Source organism: Lotus japonicus, chromosome 2, assembly GCF_012489685.1.
Source record: "Lotus japonicus ecotype B-129 chromosome 2, LjGifu_v1.2".
NCBI lineage: Eukaryota > Viridiplantae > Streptophyta > Magnoliopsida > Fabales > Fabaceae > Lotus > Lotus japonicus.
Genome location: NC_080042.1, coordinates 79,204,022 through 79,225,625, shown reverse-complemented (window position 1 = coordinate 79,225,625; position 21,604 = coordinate 79,204,022). Strand labels below are relative to the sequence as shown.

Here is a 21,604-nt window from a genome sequence, read left to right as displayed (position 1 = left end):
ATTTATTTTTTTTGCTTAACTAATAATTATTTTTTCAAGGTCAAAATAAATAATTTCATTAATCAAGGGGAAATACCTGTGATCTCAAAATAATAATAATTTCGTAATAATTCTAACACAATACATTTTTATATTATATAGAGATTAGTTATATCTTCATTTATACGGAATTCATTTACATTACCTTTTAGTATAGAATTATTTTTTCAATGTTGAACAATAATTTCATTAAGTAGCAGGGAAAATATCTATGCTTAAAAAATTATAATTTTGTCAAATTCTTAAATAATAAAACTGTATATTGTGAGATTACTTATATCTTCATTTCTTTTAAGTTAATTTACATTAATTTTTATTGTAAGATTTTATATTAATTTTTAAATAAATTATATCATTATAATTAAAATTATTGTTCTAACCTAATAATTCATTTTAATAATTAATTTTTTCAGTGTTTAAATAAACAATTTCATTATTCGACGGGGAAAATTTTTATGCTAACAAAATTATATTTTTTTAAAAAAATTATGTCATAATAATTTTACATATTATATAGAGATTAGTTATTTAAAGAAACAAAAAAAATTATCGACTTCTCATAAATTTCTACTAACCTTAATATAACCTTTGCCTATCAAAAAAAATATATAACCTTAACTATGTAGTTATACTTTAAATTTAGCTAAAAAATTATGTTTAATTTTAAGATATATATATATATTAATTGGTTTATCTCAAAAATTATTTTATATCTAAGCTTTAAATTAAAAAAATTGCTAAATAAAATTAACGCGGTCGATCATCCGCGACCCGTGCAACCGCACGGGTAACTTAATAGTGCTTTAAATTAGATTTTATTTCTAGTACTACACATGGATTCAAATTTTATACGACTAAATGTATATGAAACTTTATTAATGTATAAAGCACAGGGAAAATTATTTTTTATATTGTTTAGAAATGATAATTTTACTTAAATTATATATTTATATATATATATGTGTGTGTGAGCGTATTGATACATTATTCAGCCGGGAAAATATCTATGTTATCTAAATAGTAAATTTTGAGTCCCTTTGATAGTTTAAGTGGTAAGAGGTGGGTGACATATGGATTGTGGATGGGAAGGTCCATGGATCAATCCTTGGCGGGTGCAATATAACTTTCCGATGTATAAAAAAATAGTAAATTTTGAATGAAATTCAAATAAAGTTCTTAGCAAATGAAATTTGATAGTTGAAAATTTATATTTTCATCTACATGACTGTAAAAATTAAGAAAATATTCCAATGAATTTTTTTTTTTTGAAAACTGAATAACATATTATTAAAAAGCCTCCAAAAATAGGTAAGCATCAAGGTACATGTTCAAGACACCTACAAAAAAGAAAAAACCCCACCCAATGAACACATGGGGACTTTGAGAGAAGACCTCATTAAAACCTTACTAGGGGAGGTCCAGGGAACGATTCCTGGCGGGTGCAATTTATCTTTTCGATATATCTAAAAAAAATTACATTAACTGAAGTATAAAATTATTTTTCATTGTTTAAATAAATAATTTCATTAGTCACGGGGGAAAATTTCTATGCTCACAAAAATATAGATTTTAAATTTTTACATAAAAAATTAAATATTAATTATTTTTTCAATGTTTAAATAAATCATTACATTAATCGACGGGGAAAATGTCTTTGCTATCTATATTTATAATTTTTATATAGATTAGTGATATATCTTTATTTATAAATAATTAATTTACATTAACTTGAAGAATAAACTTAATGTTCAATGTTTACATTAATAATCTCATTATAATTTATTTTAACTAATAAATTACTTTTCAATATTTAAATAAATAATTTCATTAATCAACGGGGAAAAATTTATGCCAACTAAAATAACAACTTATTTAAATTCTTACACAATAAATTTTTATATAGATATTAGTCATATCTTCATTAATACATAATTAATTTACATTAAATTTAAAAATAAATTTATTTTTCAATGTTTAAATAAATAATTTCAATCATCAACGGGGCAAACTTCTATGCTAACAACAATAATAATTTTTTTTTGAAATTCTTCCGTAAAAAATTCTGATATTATATAGAGATTAATAATGAAAAGAAACTCGAAAAAATATTCACACGTCACAAATTTCTCATAAACATTTTTTTTGAACTAATCCAACTTTTACAAGAACTTATATTAGAAATAAACTCAAATATCAATGTATTTTTTAAGACACATGTTTATATATATACACATGTTTTAAATTGATTTATCTCTAATTTAATTTATGTTTAATTATAAATAATTAAAAAATATTGTTAAGTAAAATCGATCGCGGTCGACCGACCGCGACCCGTGCAGTTGCACGGGTAACTTACTAGTTTTAATATATAAAAAAACCATTTGGCAGATTTGGGGCATGCGTTCAACCACTTGGCAGATCTGGGAACAATGATATTAAATCAAAATTCAAAGTAAATTGTTGAACAAATTAAATTGTTAAAAATCACTAATTCATTCAACATTTTTGTTGCAGTTCAATTTTAAGGAAGTACCACTCAGTTTACACAGGAGCTCACATTTGATGAACAAATTTAGAAGCTCACTAGAGCTTTTCTTTGCCATATGGTTTCTGGTGGACAATGTTTGGGCATTTGATTCACGTTTTGAATCATTCCAACAAGCTCCAAATCCTCTGCATCATATCCTACTTGCTTGGAAAGCAATCTGCTACTCTTTCCCTTTTCTGCTGTTGTGTGCCACTAGTTAGCACCCTTCTCAGATACAACATGAACATGGGCTCCTCTAGCCGAGGAGCCTCTGAGGTTCTGGTTTTCTTTAGAAGATCTGGGAAGAGAGAAGGAGATGCAGATCTGGGGAAGAGGGAGAGGCGAACAAGAACTGGGTGGAGTGGTGAGGCCACGGTGCTGCAGCGGTGTGGCTACGGTGTTGCCGGTGGTAACAGATGGAGAAAAGGAAAAGTGAATTGGGCTTTGGCTTAGGAGAAAAGATGGAAAACAAAGAGATTTGGGGGAAGGATGAACATGGACAAAATTTAAGAATGAAGGCTATTTTTGTCTTAACACACGCTAGGAGCAGCCCCTAAATTTACATTGATAGCCAACAAGATAAGGTCATGTACATGGCATCAAGCGAATCAGAACATAATGGCGTCATCGTGGCCAACGCTAAGTTAAAGTATTAGCCTCAAATTATCAAAAAAAAAAAAAAAAAAAGTATTAGCCTCAAAGTCATGACTGCCAATTTGACTCTAAAGCATGCATTTCTTGCAGTATATTGTCTATCTTGAGAAGAAGAATGTGTGGTGTATAAAGAAAAGAGAGTTGTTATTCAGACCCTCACATCAATTTCTATTTGAATCCTTTTTAAAATGTAAAAGTACTTATCTACATATTTTCAAAGTGCGACCATAACACACTTTAGATGTGCGTCTATAACGTACTTTAAAAGTGTGTAGGTAACGCATTTTTAAAGTGCGAGCGAAAATTGAAAATAAATGTGTAGGGGTTTGAATAGATGTCGGGGGGTCCGAATAATAATTACTATAAAAAAAGAGAAAAAAGAGAATAATCTGGATTTTCTCTTTTATTTGCTTTTTTTTTCTGCCGACAAGCTGAATATAATATTAAAATAAGCAAGGAAATAAAACAAGAAGGTCTCAACTCTCAATGTTCGAGTGTTCAACAAACTAAATAGGAGTATATAATATTTCTCTTCTATAATATTTCTCTTCTATTTGTTGTTAAAATTTATCTAGCTAACAATCCTAACCTAAATCCACTTAATTGTGTAAACATGGTGTACTGTTGTGTAAACATAGTATAAACAACAACCCCTTAATTGTGTAAGGCACGGCCAGCAATATCACCAACTATATGTATTGACTGAAATGTTAAAGAATAATGATAGGTAAACATATAAAATCTATTGACATACTTTAGATATGTTATTTAATAGCGGTTTTTAACCGCCGCTAATACTGCCAAATATTATCTCAGGAGAATGTCAATGAATTTCATATGTCCTGCATCATAAATAAAAAACAATTTATAAACATATGAATATAGAGCAAATATTTAATAGACATTCATAGTGAGAAATGAAAAGAAGATTGAAGTTATAATTAAATACTCCACACATTAGCACATGTTTAACTCGGCAGGAGTGAAGTGCGGCGTACTATTGGTGTACTATTGTTTGCTCTACATGTATTATTATTATTTAAATTAGGACTTGTAATTTGGATCTTCTATAATTTGGTCTATCTTCTATTCTGTGGCAGATCACTTCTTGAAACTCGGAAAATTAATACTAACATCTTGGTTCAGGGTTACTCACGTTTTGGGTCACGTGTATTTGTTGAAGTGAACGAGTGGAGTGATTAAGAAACCTAAATCTCTGTCTCACTTTCTTCACTTTCACTCTTACAATCCAATTTAACAAGCACAATCGCAGATCTCTTCCTCTTCTTCTCTTTCTTATCCCCTGAGAGCTACAGACATAAGAGTTGGGTGGGATGAAGGGTGAAGGGTCCGGATTCAAACCAGAAGGAGAGACTAATTTACTAACATTTCTAACAACTAACATTTGCCTATAAAAAAAAAGATCCTACTTAGGATCAGAACGGACTAAAAATTCGTAGATCAGAAGATCGGGATCGGATCACAAAATCCTACTAGAAATGCAAATATGTACATAATAAAATAAATTCACACACAAATTTACACAAATGATGAAAATAATGTGATTCATTTAAGCTTAAACTATAAATTTATAATATACTTGAATCATATATTTGTGGTGGTGTTAGACCACCAAAAATAAGGGCATAATAAAGCACTTAAATTTAAAATATACGGATGTGAGTGCTTGAGAAAGACGACTCAAATAGTCGTGCGTGACAGCTAATGGCATAGGTCATGCGGTTCCAGAGGTCCTGCAGCACAAGAGAGCATCTCTTCAGGTTCAAAACACAAATTGGGATCGGATCGGGATCTAGGATGTTGCACCCAAAGATCGGGATCCTGACAGATCCTGCTCCAATGAAATCCTACGTGGGATACAGATCGTAAAGCCCTAGAAAAATCATAAAATCATAAGTTTCTAAGATCGAGACGGGATCTTAATAACATTGTCCACTACCCCTTCTGTTTTGTGTAAGAAGAAATATATATTTTTTCCGTTAGGATTCAAATTTATTCTCAAATGGTCAGCACTTGCATGTTACACTCTCAGAGTCTCAGTCTTTTATTAAGAATTAATTGCCATAAACTTTTTGATTGAAACCACTTCAGCACATTTAAGTTTTGTCCTTGTGCTCATTCCAGTTGTCCAAGATGCAGTACTGCATATTTTTCTATCTGCAACTTTATATAGAAAGAGAATCTCTTCTCCTCAGAACACAGTACCACACACAAAAGAGATCATACTTAGCAGAAAATAAAGAAGGAGGGAATGGAGGCCTTCATCAAAATGAGAAGTGCAGAAGCATTCAAATTCCAATCCCTCTCCCTCATCTGGAGACTTATTCCCTGCACATTCCTATCACTACTTTGTTTATACTTCTACCCTCACTTCAATCATCCATCTCCACCAACTGATCAACGTCATCATTCCTACCCCTCCTTTCTATCTGCTCCTCTCCTTTCTCCTCCTCTTTCTTATTCAGGTATATATACACATATATGTATGCATATTATTTTTCAGACCCAATTCGTGCACACCCATGTACACCTTTTTCTATTCTCTTAATCCCTTTTTTCATGTCACATCGATCACATATAACATCTATTACTTTTCTATTTCCCGTTTATATCTTTAGGTGTCTACATGAAACATTGTTGATGTTTTTTTGTCTAGGTAACACTGTTATAAACTTATAATGGTAGAACTGCGTGCATGTGGTCTTTTTCTGAACTTATTAAGTTAATTAGCAGGTGTTTTATTGGCAGAAAATGACAAAGGTTACAAGAGACAATGTGATTACTTTAACGGCAAATGGGTTCCTGATAGCAGAGGCCCTTTGTATAATGGTACAACTTGTGGTACGATCCAAAAAAGCCTCAATTGCATCACCAATGGCAGGCCAGACTCTGAATATCTTTATTGGAGATGGAAACCAAGGAGGTGCAATCTTCCAAGGTTTGAACAAGAGACTTTTCTCCAACTCATTGAGAACAAGCATATAGCTTTTGTTGGGGATTCTCTAGCTAGGAACCAATTAGAGTCCCTTCTTTGCATGTTAGCCCCTGCTTCAACACCTAAACTTGACCTCTCTAAAGGTTTAGGTTGGTGGCATTTTCCTTCTCACAATGCAACCTTATCATTATATTGGGCCCCATTTCTTGTGCAAGGTGTTGAAAGACAACTCAAAGGGCACGGGCAACGTCACAATACAATGTTTTTGGATCAAGTCAATGAGAGTTGGGCTATGGATATGAATCAAATGGATTTAATTGTGCTTGGATTTGGAAATTGGTTTGTAAACATTCCTTCTGTTTACTATGAGGGCGGTTCAGTTTTGGGTTGTCAGAACTTTCCTAATCATAATTGCACTGATATTGGGTATTATGTCCCAATAAGAAAGGCTTTAAGGACTGCTCTTAATAGCATAATTGAAAGGAAAGCAGCCAAAGGAAATGGAGGTGGTGTCATTGTGAGAACATACTCACCTTTTCACTTTAAAGGTAGTTGGGATAAGGGCGGTATTTGTTCAATGACTAAATTTTATCAAAAAGAGGAGAAGATACTTGAACAAAGGGATGCTGAGATTAGAAAGATTGGATTGGAAGAATTGAAAAATGCTAAGGAAAAGGCCAATAAAAATTTTAGAAAGTTTAGGTTCGAGGTGCTAGATGTAACCAAATTAGCATCAATGAGACCGGACGGGCATCCAGGTGCTTATAGGAAACCATTCTCATTTGCGAAAGGGGCCGTAAAGAACGCGCGAAATGATTGTACTCATTGGTGCTTGCCGGGGCCTATAGACACCTGGAATGAGATTTTTCTTGAGATGATGAAGAAGTGGAAAGAATAGCTCTTTTTTTTTTTGAGATGTGGGAGGAATAGCTAATGAGTGAGGCATTCCTCCTATCTTTTTGTAATTAATTTATGAACAACTTCTTGTTATCGTTACTAGTTACTAGTTATATGCTTATAAAAAAAAAATCGTTACTAGTTATAGTTGCTATCTTTCATAATTGACCAATAAATGATTGGTTTGTGTAATAAATAAATATCTTATAAAGAGAACAAAGTAGAATTTTATAAATAGCAGCATATATAAGTAAAAAGATGCAAAGCCAGTTAATAAATTTAGAAGTGGACCTGTTTTGACGAATAGACTTTTCTCGGCCATTAGGAAGGACTTGGATTCAGAATCGAAGAGCATCATGTCCTGAAGAATATCTTTGGCGGCGATTGCTTGGTGAAAGTTTACCTGCACAACGAAGAACAAACAATTCATAATCACATTCACAAGCACATCCCAAAAATTTAGCTAAAACCCCTCAAATTCCGAAACCCCATTTCAGTCGAAGATCAATGTTTCAAACCTTTGCAAACCCAGAGATTCATTCATCCCCTTTCAATTCATCCTCTACCGGGGCTGCGCAGAGAAGAAAATGAGCGACGAAGCGGTCATCCATGGAGCGCTCGAGGAAGAAGATGAGATCCTTGTTCGCGGAGAAGGGTGAAGTAGGGATGGCAACGGGTATGATCGGGCACGGGTTTTACAATTACCAAATCTCAGAACCCAAACCCAAACCCAAACACAAACCTTATGGGCGATAAAATGAAATCCATGCCCAAATCCATTGGGTTTCGGGTAAATCCGAAACCAAACCCAAACCCATTAGTTACCTAGTAACTCAATCTAGAACTTACTTTCATATAAAAAAAAAAGTGAAATTCATAGAAAGAAAAAAAAAACAAATACTATTCATCATCCTCATCCATCACTAAAGTGAGACAACAATAGTTTAGAGTTTACTTTCTCAAACACACAAAAGTACAATTAATCATCAAACACTAAGAACAAAGTTTATATATATATATATATATATATATATATATATATATATATATGTATGTATGAGGGTTTTTTTGTAATTTTATGTTTCGGGTATCTTTGGGTTCGGGTTTGGGCGGGTATGGGCACGGATTTAACTAATACCAAACCCAAACCCATAAATGGCTACAGTAACGGGCAAAACCCAAACCCAAACCCAAATCCAGTCAACTCGGATTTTGCCCGTCAAATCGGATCGGGTTCGGGCGGGTACCCATGAGTTTGGGCAAAATTGCCATCCCTAGGGTGAAGGTTGTGATGGTGCGGTGCGGAGGAGGCAGATACGAAGTCGACTTGAGGTTGTTCCGACGACAGAGGGGAAGTTCGGGTTTGGACTGAGATTGGGCTTTTTTTTTTATGAGGATTGGACTTGGGCAGAAGGGAAGAAGAGGCTTTTTTGGAGCCCGGCATACTTTTGATATACGCATTTAAAAAAGTAACCGTTTAGCAAAGTTTTGTAACCCCACAAAATAAATGCGCAATTTTGTGATAGTTCTTTTAGCATTTCCAAATCACTAGAAAAGTGTTAGGAAAAAAGCGTTAGTGGAGACATCCTTCATGGTCACTTACATAAACTTGGGAAAAAAAACTCACATGTATTGGGTTAGTTGGAAGCGTTTATGCAAACCGAAACATACAGGAGGTATGAAGTTTAGGGACTTGGAGGTTTTTAGCAAGCCTTACTTGTAAAGAAGGTATGGGAGCTGCTTCACAATGATAACTCTTGGTTTTTTGTTTCAAGTTTGAAAGACAAAATATTTCCCAAAAGGAAGAATTTGCTTGAGGTAAGGGTAAGATATCAACTTAGCTAGCTATGTATGGCGAAGTGTTTAGGCGGCTATAAAAACAATTAAAAGAGACATCAAATGACTGGTAGGAGATGAGAGGTGCGTGGATATTTGGCTAGTCCCTTGGCTACCAGCCTCAAGAGATGGTCGAATCAGGTCCTAGTTGTTTCGTCTCTTCAAGGAAGCAAGGTTGTTGATTTCAGGCCCCGCTTATTTGTTGAAGAACATGAAGAATGTGAAGAACATTGTTTTTGAGTTTGGTTGTTTTGATGGTGGATGCTGAAGATGAAGGTGGATGATGAAGAAGATGATGAAGGACTAAATTTAGTGTTTAACGTTTTTATAATTATAATTTTTAATTAATTTAATTATTAATTATATATGTGGAAATTAAAATTTAATTAAAAATGACATGTGGCATGCAACATGTGCACTCCCCTACCACTCATGAGCTGCCTCACCGGAGCACCGCTCTTTAGTGAGAATCAAAACCAAACCGGCAACAATCGTGGTGATTGGAACCAAACTATTTTTTTGGGAGGGATTAAAATCGAATTACCTTATAAACATACGGACTAATTTGATGATTAACTCTATATACTAACAATAAAGATTCTTTCACACTTAATTTCAATCTCCACCATTGATAAATAAAGAAATAGAGGAGAGAAGTTAGAGATATATTGAGTGACGTGATAGGAAAATAAGTGATAAAAAGAATTTAGCGAAAATGGATGAAAGAAAAAGAAGTGTTTGAATATATAGTTACTTGTAAACTAAACCAAATATTTTTTGGGAATAGAGAGTGAGAGTGTTGTTGTGCCATGGCAAGGCACTTCCTTGAAGAAAAAATTTCGGCAGATCTCGGTGCAAATTCTCACTGCTGATTTTGTCCCTCAAAGTTTACGTAGCTACGATCTTGTTAGAATAAAATATTAAATCATTCATGAGCTTTTGGGATAATTAGTTTTTTAACATGTTACCAGAGCTTTTATGACCAAGTGGTCTAGGACTCAATCATTGCGGCCCTTATTATTCTAATAACAATTGAAATTTCATCACATGATAGGTGTGCATGTACATTATCCCTTCAAGCCCCAGTCTTGGGCGAGAAGACATGTTTGAATATAATATAAAATCATTCATATGTGACTCTTATCTAATAGCTCAAGCTCTTAGAATAATTGATTATTTGACAAATCTAACTCGTGCACTCGAGGTAGATCAGAGTCTTCACTTATATTATATAGAAGGATGAATAGAATAAGGATTGACAAAATGAGAGGAACTGTAATTGCTTGTACTACCTCTGTTCCTATATAACTGTCCAGAGAGATAAGAAACACACATATTAAGGAGTGCAATTAATTTTGTTAATTTTTATGAAAGTATTATTTGTTTTTTCATATTTCAACCTTTAGAATGCATTTTATCTTTTCTTATTTATTGTTCCTGCAAGAGCATTTATTGGGAAAACATATTTAATGCTCTCTTAAAACTCTAAATGAATAAATATATAAGTTTTTTTTATTCAAAGTGGATAGATTGTCAAGCACTAACTCCACCTCACCTCTATACGTTTGTATTGAAAAAAAATCAATAGAATATGGTGTAATTGTCAAGCATTAACTCCACGATTAATGCTCATAATGCTTTATTAATTGCATTGATTCTTTACCTGCTATAAATTGATGTCCCCAAATGTTAGTAGCTAAAGTGGTAAGAGTTAGGGGACATAAGAGATTGGGAGAGTGAAGGATCCATGTAATTCGAACCCTGAGAATGATTAATTTACTAACATTACTAACAATTAATATTTGTCTGTAAAATAAAGGGGTTGTCTAAATCACCCTAGGTAAAAAATGGGTTAAATCACCCAAGCTTAGGTGTTCCAATGATATTACTACATGTTTTTTTAAGAAAATCCAACTCATATTATATGTGTCATCATAAAATCCAACTCATTTCATTATTTGTTTTTTTATATATTTTCTTCAAATCCATTTTATTAAATTATTTATTTATAGTTTGAACCCGTCAATTAGGATAAATTACACAATAAACCTCTTTTCCCAAAAAAATAAAAATATCAAGAACCCTAATCCCCTTTTTTTTTTTTGAAAATTCCTAATCCTCAATATTGAATGTTATGTTTTGTGATCCAATTGCTTGCTTGCACATTAATGAATTTCTCTCCAATTTCGTTTTGGCTCCATTTTTGTTGACGATGGTGAGATTGTTTGTCTTATTTCTCTTTTCTGTGTCTTCTGCGTGGTTTTCATCCCATAGCTAATCAAATTGGTTCTCGTTCCATAATTACATCAAGAATCTATGGTTGCTTTGTGTTGTGGCTATATATAATGCATGGCGAATATTTGTGCTCTTCCTAGAATCAATGTATTCTCTAAATTGAAATAGAACATTCAAAATTGAGGATTAGGGTTCTTGATTTTTTTATTATTGTGTAGTTTATCCTAATAATGGGGTCAAAGTATAAATAAATTATTTAATAAAATGAATTTTATAAAAATATACAAAAATGAATAATTGAATGAGTTGGATTTTGTGATGACACATGTAACATGAGTTGGAATTTTTGAAAGACACTTGTAATAATACAATTGGGACACCTATTGGGTAGTTTAACCCATTTTTTTTTTGAAAAGCTTCATTATTGGTTAATGATCAACGTGCAAGAAAAAAGTCTCAATTATTGGTTAATAATTAACAAATTTCATTTTCATAAATTCACAATATTAAGAGCTGGTCTTCGTGATGGGTGTTGAATGGAAGAGCTTGTTGGGTCAATAGTTCATGGACATTGTTTATTGCATGGCAAGCGAATTCAGCTGCTCTGTATTGGCTGGAATAATGCTGCAGATTGAAGTGCGGCGTACTCAGGGTGTACACTTTTTGCTTTACACGTAATTCTATATGACCATATATGAAAGTCCAAAGCAAATCATGTTTTGAAACTCTCAGAAAGTTAACACTAACATCTTGGAGATTCACATATATAGGGTGTATTTCTTGATCCAAGAAACCTAGGTATCCGTGTCTCACTTTCTTCACTTTCACTCACTTCAATTTACAACCCATAATAACAAGCAAAATATATAATCTCTTCTTCTTCATATTCTTATTCTTATTCTTATCCACTATCCTTTTAGTTGTTAGACGATTTTTTTTTTTCGTTTGGCTTCATATGTACGCTCTCAAATAGTCAGCACTTGCATGTTACACTCTTACAATCTCTCATTCTTTTATTAAGAAGTTTGTCACGTTAATTTTCATAATGCATGCTTTGGAATGAAAAAAAAATTCAGCACATTTTTGTCATTGTGATCATTCCAGTTGTCCAAGATGCACTGGTACTGCATTTTCTCTATCTGCGTCTTTATATAGAAAGAGAATCTCTTCTGCTCAGAACACAACACTCCACACACAAAAGAGTACTTAGCAGAAAATAAAGCAGGAATGCATGTCTTCAAAATGAGAAGTGCAAAAGCATATAGATACCAATCCCTCTCCCTCTTATGGAGACTTGTTCCCTGCACATTCCTAGCACTACTTTGTTTATACTTCTACCCTCACTTCAATAACTCATCTCCACCAACTGATCCGCATCCTTACTCCAGCTATATCACATATAACCCCTCTCTTTCTGCTCCTGTCCTTTTTCCTCCCCCTTCTTATTCAGGTATGCATATCCGTATACATGCATAATTTGATCTTGTTAAGGGATGCACGTACCAATTATTCTAAATTAAACCTTAAGCATTCAACCAATACATATGAACAGTTTTATATATATTATATTTCTACAAAATCGTTCTTTAGCACAACAAGGTGTGCACGGCTGGGCACGATGGACCAATGCATTTTGAAAGATTTTGTATTTTATTTAATCCATTAAAGTGTGATTTTGTTACTTTTTAAACGTACACAAATGAAGTGTGCACACATCGCGTTGAAGAGCATTGTGCTATATAATAGTCCTCAAATATCTAACAAAAAAATGTTATATAACATAATAAAAACTAGATGAACATCATTCTTCTGAACACCTAGCAATACTTGCAATTTTGTGGAGGTTTATCACTGCACAAATTGAAGAGTCATCCAAAACTAACACAAATTACTCGTGTTTATGGATGTCTGCTAAGGTGTTCACAGATCACAACAATTAATATAATGTTAGAATTCGATGCGGGTGATCTTTTTCTGAACTTTTCAAGTTTGCAGGTATTTTATTGGCAGAAAAGCATAAAGCTCCTCTTCTTGCCCTTTCTCCTAATTCAGGTATATAAGCATGCAAAGTTTTGTCTTGTTAATAATATCATATAGAATGTTAGAATTGCAAGTCTTTTCTTTTCTTCTCCAATAACAACATGATATTTTATTGATAGAAAAGGACAAAGGTTACAAGAAAGAATGTGACTACTTTAAAGGCAAATGGGTTCCTGATAGGAGAGGCCCTTTGTACAACGGTACAACATGTGGCGATACGATCCAAAATACCCATAATTGCATGACCAATGGCAGGCCTGACATGGGGTATCTTTATTGGAGATGGAAACCTAGGAGGTGCAATCTTCCAAGGTTTGATCCTATCAATTTTCTCCAAGTCGTTAAAAACAGGCACATATCTTTTGTTGGGGATTCTCTAGCTAGGAACCAATTAGAGTCTCTTATTTGCATGTTATCCTCTGTTTCAACACCCAAACTTGACCTCTATAAAGGTATTGGTTGGTGGCACTTTCCTTCTCACAATGTAACCTTGTCATCATATTGGGCACCATTTCTTGTGCAAGGGGTTCAAAGACAATTAACCGGTCCCGGACCACATCATAATACAATGTATTTGGATCAAGTTAATGAAAAATGGGCTTTGGATATGGATAAAATGGATTTAATTGTGCTTGGATTTGGGCATTGGTTTGCTGGCATTCCTTCACTTTACTATGAGGGTGATTCAGTTTTGGGTTGCCAAAATTTTCCTAATCTTAATTGCACCGATATTGGGTTTTATGTCCCGATAAGAAAGGCTTTGAGGACTGCTCTTAATAGCATAATTGAGAGGAAAGCAGCTAAAGGAAATGGAGTTGGTGTCATTGTGAGAACATTCGCACCTGTTCATTTTGAAGGTGCTTGGGATAAAGGTGGCACTTGTTCAAAGAATACACCTTATAAAAAAGGGGAGAAGAAACTCGAAGAAAAGGATGTTGAGATTAGAAAGATTGGAATGGAAGAATTACAAAATGCAAAGGAAAAAGCCAAACAATTTGGAGGGTTTAGGTTTGAAGTACTAGATGTAACCGTATTAGCATCAATGAGACCAGATGGCCATCCCGGTGCTTATAGAAAGCCATTCCCATTTGCTAAAGGGGTTGAAAAGAATGTGCAGAACGATTGTACTCATTGGTGTTTGCCAGGGCCTATAGACACTTGGAATGAAATCTTTATTGAGATGATAAAGAACTGGGAGGAACAACTAAGAAGTGAAGAGTGAGATATTTCTCTTACATATCTTGTTAATAGAAAATTCTTGTTCTCACAATTGTTGCTCTTTCTTTTTTTTTTTATTTTAAAGTAAACTGAATTTCCATTAAAAGCCATTCGGCAAACAAGACATAACATCTGAAACAACATAAGCTAAAGCAGCATCCGGAACCTCCTCCACCCAAACTAAATCAGTATAGGTTTCAGCGGTCCGGGCTAGGAAATCCGCAACAGTATTACCCGTGCGTCTAACAAAAGAGAAAGAAACAACATCAAAAGCACATAAAAGTGTGTGACACTCGCTAATAATAGAACTCAAATGGGAACGCCCAACCTCCTTGGCTTTCCAATAATTATATAGCTGTAAACAGTCTGTCTCCAAACAAATCCTCCGGAAGCCAAGATCAATAGCTAGCTGCATGGTCCACCTCAAGCTCAGTGCTTCCGCCAAAAGAGGTGAGATAGCGGATTTGGGATAGGAGCATGCCGCCGCCATCACCTCCCCCCTACAGTTCCGTGCCACCATGCCCAACCCACTCAAGCCATTTCCGTGATAGGAAGCATCAAAATTGCACTTAATGATACCTGAAGCTGGCGGCTTCCACCTCGCGGGCAAGGCCACCGCCGGCGCTCTCATCTGGTCACGCACTTGGACCTCCTCCATCAAGCAGCTGACCCGCCTAAGCACGGTGTCCACCTTGATCTGCTGCTGCTGGAAATTGCTACGGTTCCTGGCCTCCCATATGGCGTAAGTCGTGGTCTGAACAAGAGCCATCACCCCGTCATCATGCAGCTCCACCACCGCTAACCAGAAATCTCGAAAAGTGGAGAAGGACGCCACTCGAAGTGCTAGCTGAGAAGCAAACCACACATGCTGCGCCGCTGGACAGTGGATGAATAAATGGTCCTCAGTCTCCCTTGCCGTTGCACAAAATGAGCACCCGGGGTCTACATCCACCTGCCGACTAAATAGCCTCTCCTTCAATGGCAAATAACCTTGTATAGCCCTCCAACATGTCTCCTTGCATCGTGGTAAAGCTCGTGAGGCCCAGAAAAAATTCCAGAATCTGGGCTCAAGCATCACAGCCATGGATGATGATGTTTCAGCAAGCGATATCAGCTGGCTCATGAACTTGTACCCCTCCTTACACGTGTAATGGCCATTGGTTGTGGTTGGCCAATGAAATTCATCCGGGCTACCTGGCACACCCAGCGGGATCGATAAAATGCTAGCTGCAGTGCTTGGATTAAAGACAAGCTGAATCAAGTCTGTCCTCCACCTGTGCAAATCATGATCAATAAGCATAGAAACATGTGTTAGTTGAAATTCATCAACAAGGTCTTGGCGGTAGATGAGGGGGGCACCCCCTGGCACCCAATTTTCATTCCAAATATGAACCTGTGAACCATCACCAATTTTCCAAAGCCCTCCGCGCTCAAAAATCCAACTTGTTTTTAAGATACTGGTCCAGGCATAGCTTGGACGGTACCCCTTTTTTGCCTCCCGTAATGAAGTTCTATGGAAATAGACCCCGTTAAAGACTCGAGCAACCAAACTTTCCGGGCGAGTGTATAAGCGCCACCAGTTCTTCCCAACTAGAGCCATGTTAAAAGATTTAAAATCACGGAACCCAAGGCCCCCTTCCACTTTGTTCTTACATAAGTTCTTCCACTTTGTCCAATGTAGACCACGGCGGTTTGGGTCCCCACCCCAATAGAATCTCGCAATCATGCTATCAATATCGGTGCCCACTAGGGTGGACAAGTATCAAAATGGTCCATCAATAGACCACTCATCACAACCGTTGATATATAATATTTTAAGGTAGTGGTCTAGATTTTTCACCTTGCACTTGCGAAACAGGTGAAATTGGTGGCCCTAACAGATTTGTAAAATTTGCTAAGGCACCCCTCTCTCTCATGTGACTCCGCTTGTACTGTGACTTTCACTCGTCGCGCTCTCGCCGCCCCGAAGTCGCGGTGACCACGCCGCACCCCTCTGATAACGCAACCATCTTGATATTCTCCTTCTGGTTGTCTTCTTTCTCCGCCATCACTGCTGACCCCTCCTGACACTCGTTGAGGAGCTCCAACTTGGCAGCCCGGTCTGGGAGAAGCGGGTTCTTCTTTCTGGTTACCGCGCCGCCCTGAAGCGCCACGACGATGGGGTGCTTGAAATCGACAACTTCAATGGCTATGAAGGTATTGTATGGAGAATCCCGGCTCTGTTCATACTAAAATTGCTGGTTTTGTCAATTTACCTTAGGTTTGTAAGACTATGAAGCCTCAATTACTATTGTGTCAATTTGCTTCTAGCTCAGTATAAAGGTTGAATACTAAGGTCCCATTTCCCCATCTTGCTTCTGTTTCCTTCTTTGTCACCTCTTGGAGCCGGATCCATGTTCAGGATCAAGGTGAAAGGAAGGAATTGGAGAAAATTGCCCTGTTAAGATTGTTGGAAATTAGAGAAATACAATTACTATTGTTGAATATTAATTGCTACTACTCTTCCTAGAAGGTGTTGTGTTCATTTGTTACAACATGAGTTGCAGGTTTTGTCTGCAAAACAGAACTGTTTCTGGTGTGTGGTTTGGCACGCGGTGATTTGATCTTTGTGACTTGGAAGAAATGATTTGTTATTTAGGGGTGTGGCTTTGGAGCTGGACAGAGTTATGGAATTAATTCATATCAGAACTTGGAATTGACTAACAATGAAAATTAAATCGTTTCATCATTCTTTTTTCGAGTGGTGCACTAGCCCGACGTTGTGCTTAAAAGATGTGTGAGTGTGAGGATCGAGTAGTTGTTGGTGTGTGGGCTGCAGATTGCGTTTGACAGTGGATGATTTGGACAGTTGGTAGTTTTGGCATGGATTGTGTTTTGTCTTTGCTGAAGGTTGCTGTGCAGTAGCTTGTCTGGTTGCAGGTTCATGTTTTCTATTTGGTTGGCCAAGTGGTGCAGGTGTTTTTGCTGGTGGTGGTTTTTGGATTCTTGTAATTTGCTGGCGATGGTTTATTTGGTGGGAACTAGGGTGTTGTTGGGGTTCTTTAGTTTCGGTAGTTGCTGCTGTTTTCTTGCTGTTTTTTATTTATTTTTTGCTTGTTATCTTCTCTTTTGGTAGTGTTTTGCTTTCTTGTATTGGCATTCCTTTTTCATGTATTCAGGTTCTAGCACCCCCTGTGCTAGCTTTGAATGCAATTGGCTTATCTAAAAAACTATTGTTGAATATTGTTAATCATGAAGAACTGCTTTGCTGACCTTAAAATATTTTCCTGCTATATTACTTGGTATTGGAGATAGCTGACGTTTCACATAAGATGTTTGCTGTCTTCTACTTCCCATGAGCTATTCAAATGCTTGCTGTCTTATGTTTCGTGTGACCAAACTTCAGGGAGAGATAGGATTACGAAATACACAAGACAAATACCCAGAGACTTATACGCCTGTATCATCCAGACAAGTATCATGGAACATGAAGATGTATTGCAGCTGCTTTAGGAGAGAATCAAAGCTGTCTGTAGTTGTTTTGGATCCACCAAGTGTGTACTGGAGGTGTAGGTCCCAACAGAGTTGAAGTTTCAGGACAGAACTTGCAAAGCTAATGCACGAAGATTATGTAGAATAGGAATTATGTATTTATTGATTACACACTATTGAACTTCAATTTTGTACAATGTTGTAACAATAGTTCTGATTGCAATAAAATGAGACTTTTAAGTTTAATTCTTTGTTTACTTTCTTTTTGTGAATAAAATGAGGTTTTTGTACTCAAATTCTGGTTCCTTCTGTTGTAATAATTACTCAATGAGTAATAATTACATAGTGTTCCAAAATGACAAATGTGTTGCATTGAATGGATTTGAATGAAGTCCCACATAGAAAGTGGGGTAACTATTCAAAGCATTTATTTGAATGGATTTGAATGAAGTCCCACATAGAAAGTGGGGTAACTATTCAAAGCATTTATATATCATTAAATGTCAACCATTCAACAAAGAGACAAAGAGAGGATATAGTGTCACATGTGCATTGTTTGGTGGTCCCAAGCTTTTATGTCACTTGTTCCATTCACACCACCCCTCGCCGGTGTCGCCACCGGCGTGGGCGTAGAGGCGCTAGTGGCGGCTTGTAGACGGCACGACGCATCGACGGCGACGGCAACGCGGTTGCCGTAACGTCTGTTTGTTTTGCTCGTTTTAGAATTTGAATTTTGCACCTGTTCATGAAGGGTCGCAACTATTCACATATGAAGGGTTGCATTTGTTGGTAACAGACATAATATATGAAGGGTCGCAACCTTACAAATTATTCTGTTTTTGCCTATAAATAGTGTGCATGTTCAGAATTCATAACACACAATCATATCCTCTGTTTTTCCAGAAAACACTTCGCTGCATTTCGAGTTTTCATTAGTCTTGTGCAAACTCGAAGTAAGGCTAATTATCCTGGGTATTCTAGCATCCAAACTCTAAGACGAATTCAGAGAGTGCTTGAAATACTTTAAGGAAAGTGATTTCATCACGATCAAGCCTATTCAATTTCGAAACACCTTCTCCAGTGGTTGTTTTTCAAAGCATATGGTAGTCGACCCAAAACAATCAAACCTGGGAGTGGGAGCTATCAATTACAATAAAATGATATTCAAAGTTTAATCCATTGAGTGTATTTCTTTTTCAATATATTGGAGCAAAGTCATATACCAAGAGTACAACTATTGAAATTCAACAATACATTACTGTGAAAGAGTACATAAGTCATATTCTAGATGTTCTACACACTTGACATTACAACTTTCTTATTAAAACTTCACTTTAAACTATCCTTGTTGCACCTTTGTGACTTTTTTCCTTCTCTATCATGTTGGCTTTGCACTCTCCATAGTTTTAGTCTCCCAATCCACATAAGAATCCTCTTCATGGCTTCTGCTATTATTCTTACTGCATAAGATTTTCTCTGCTATCCCCTTATTCTAATCATTCCTTATCCGCATCAATATCAAGAGTTCCGCCTTTGCATTTCTTTTTCTCATTAGGAGTTCTTTACTTTCCTTCATCTTCCAGTTTCCATCTACTAGAATGATTACTACTTAATTGATCCATCTCCCAAAATCTTGATCTTCTTGAGTGATGCCTGTGAAAGATAATGATACTAAAGAAAAAGAGTATTAGCTGAAAAACTCTACTCATATTTATGCAGCAACGGAAAACAATTCTTTATGAGTAACACACACAATTGTAGTTGTATTTCTCTATAGCCAGCAAAGCACTTCTCTATGACTAAACACACACAGATTGGTGGCTTCAAGGAAGTAAAGGTCATTCTACAAGCAACCACAATATGACAAGCATGATAGGTATATAAGCTGGAACAAGAGAATTTGCACATTCTGCAAGCAACCACAATATGACAATCAACGATTGCATATGCTATGTGCAGCTACACTCTTTTTAATTTCCATGGAGCAGATCAAGGAGAAAGAAGTAGAATTTTCACTAAAATAAAACATAAAAGAAAGTAGTGTGAAATTCATTATTCTAATCCATGCCATGGTTGGTTATGTCGAAGGAAGAAAAATCCAAATTGAAGAAGGAAGGTACCTGGTAGAGTTGGTCTTTGTAGGTGAATAGATAAGAGGCCAGTTCTTATGTGCTTACTTCATAGACGCATTGTCCTTGCATCTCTCTTCGATTACCCTAACCTCTATCAATTGACCGGAAATCCACAAAACGGAGCAACAAGGGCCAAATCCTCACACAATTCTCACCCTGTTTGGAAAATGGGAAGCATTCCATTCGATCCCAACCAAATGACAACATAGACAGCCCCAAAAACAACGACACAAACCCGCGTCAACCGTTGCTGCTGCTGGTGTGGTTTGTTCGGAACAGGGCGCGAGCGGCAATGATGCCCATGAACTCGGCGAGGATCATGGCGGAGGTTGTGCAGTAAAGGAGGGCTTGGAAGCTGAGGAGGAAAACGAGAGAGGAGGAAGAGGAAGGAGATGGAGGGTTTGGATTTGGAATTGAAGGAGAAAGATGAGAGGCGGTGTTTGAAAGGGGTGGGGGTTTATTTGCAAATTCTGCAAACAGTAGCCAAAACCTACAAACCTGGAAAACCCAGTCAGAATGAGTGGTCTATTGATGGACCACTTTGATACTTGCCCACCCTAGTGGGCACCATCAATATCTGCACACAAGCCATCAGGTAAAATAAAACATGACATTACATAGGAAGGTATAGCCTGAACCACAGACTTAATAAGCACCTCCCTACCTGCCCTTGAAAGAAATTTCTCTTTCCAACCCTTAAGCTTTTTCCAGACTCTTTCTTTGACAAAATTGAAAATTTGAGTTTTTGACTTACCAATGATCGTCGGTAAACCCAAATATCGGTCATAGCTTTCAACCGCCTTTACTTGCAAAAGTTGCTTAATATCATTGAAACGATTATCGTGCACATTTCGGCTAACAGAAAGCTTTGATTTGTCAAAATTAATCCTTTGCCCAGAAGCTCGCTCAAAAGCACCAAGAATGTTCTTTAGGCATTGGGCCTCTTCTATTGTTGCTCGTGCAAATAAAACACTATCATCTGCAAAAAACAAATGAGATATTACCGGCGCATAACGCCCAATTTTTATTCCACTAATTTCAGATGCATTCATGGATTTCTCAATCATAGCAGAAAAAACCTCACCACAAAGTATAAAAAGGTACGGTGACAACGGGTCACCCTGTCTAAGGCCTCTTTTAGGGAAAAAGGTTTCCTGCGGGTTACCATTTAGCAAAATGGAGAAGGACACAGTCGTGACACAATTCATGATGAGTGTTACCCAGGTAGGAGGGAAACCCATTTGTACCAAGACAGATTCAAGGAAGGACCATTCAATCCGGTCATACGCTTTGGACATGTCCAATTTTAGCGCCATAATGTCATTGCGGCCTGTGATTCTTTTTTTCATATAGTGAAAACACTCGTACGCAATCAGGGCATTATCAGTAATCAAACGCCCTGGCACAAATGCACTCTGGCTCTCACAAATAAGATCAGGTAAAATCACTTTTAGTCTATTCGCGATTGTCTTAGTTACAATTTTAAAAAGTACATTACATAGACTTATGGGTCTAAAATGTGTTGCATGCTCGGATTTTTTTATCTTACACCAACAGAGTGTGGTTTATCATACCTGGGGATACTGCTCCACTCAGAAT

At 36.3% G+C, this 21,604-nt stretch overlaps 2 protein-coding genes and 1 long non-coding RNA gene across 7 annotated transcripts; 2 read left to right on the top strand and 1 right to left on the bottom strand.

Moving 5' to 3' along the window:
• Window positions 1-5,390: 5,390 nt before the first annotated feature.
• On the top strand, window positions 5,391-7,234 carry LOC130735735 (xyloglucan O-acetyltransferase 2-like). 2 transcript variants are annotated; one of them, XM_057587637.1, is made up of 2 exons: window positions 5,391-5,706; window positions 5,990-7,234. In XM_057587637.1, the coding sequence occupies exons 1-2, from the start codon at window positions 5,493-5,495 to the stop codon at window positions 7,072-7,074; spliced, it is 1,299 nt and encodes a 432-aa protein (XP_057443620.1). In that variant the 5' UTR covers window positions 5,391-5,492; the 3' UTR covers window positions 7,075-7,234. The 2 variants fall into 2 exon arrangements, with proteins under 2 accessions (XP_057443620.1, XP_057443619.1); XM_057587636.1 differs by having other exon boundaries at window positions 5,975-7,234.
• A 4,942-nt stretch (window positions 7,235-12,176) lies between these two features.
• LOC130739974 (xyloglucan O-acetyltransferase 2-like) lies at window positions 12,177-18,119 on the top strand. 4 transcript variants are annotated; one of them, XM_057592450.1, is made up of 4 exons: window positions 12,177-12,594; window positions 13,140-13,196; window positions 13,304-13,496; window positions 17,788-18,119. In XM_057592450.1, exons 1-4 carry the CDS (start codon window positions 12,372-12,374, stop codon window positions 17,795-17,797), a joined length of 483 nt encoding a protein of 160 aa, XP_057448433.1. In that variant the 5' UTR covers window positions 12,177-12,371; the 3' UTR covers window positions 17,798-18,119. The 4 variants fall into 4 exon arrangements, 2 of the variants coding, with proteins under 2 accessions (XP_057448433.1, XP_057448434.1); XM_057592451.1 differs by lacking the exon at window positions 13,304-13,496 and having other exon boundaries at window positions 12,185-12,594; XR_009020017.1 differs by lacking the exons at window positions 12,177-12,594; window positions 13,140-13,196; window positions 13,304-13,496 and adding an exon at window positions 13,503-16,598.
• Window positions 18,120-19,034: 915 nt separating this feature from the next.
• Window positions 19,035-20,572, bottom strand: LOC130735734 (uncharacterized). Its single transcript, XR_009018549.1, has 2 exons — window positions 19,994-20,572; window positions 19,035-19,544 (listed from the first exon to the last, which is right to left on the bottom strand). It is a non-coding gene; the product is annotated as an uncharacterized LOC130735734 (long non-coding RNA).
• Between the last annotated feature and the right edge of the window lie 1,032 nt (window positions 20,573-21,604).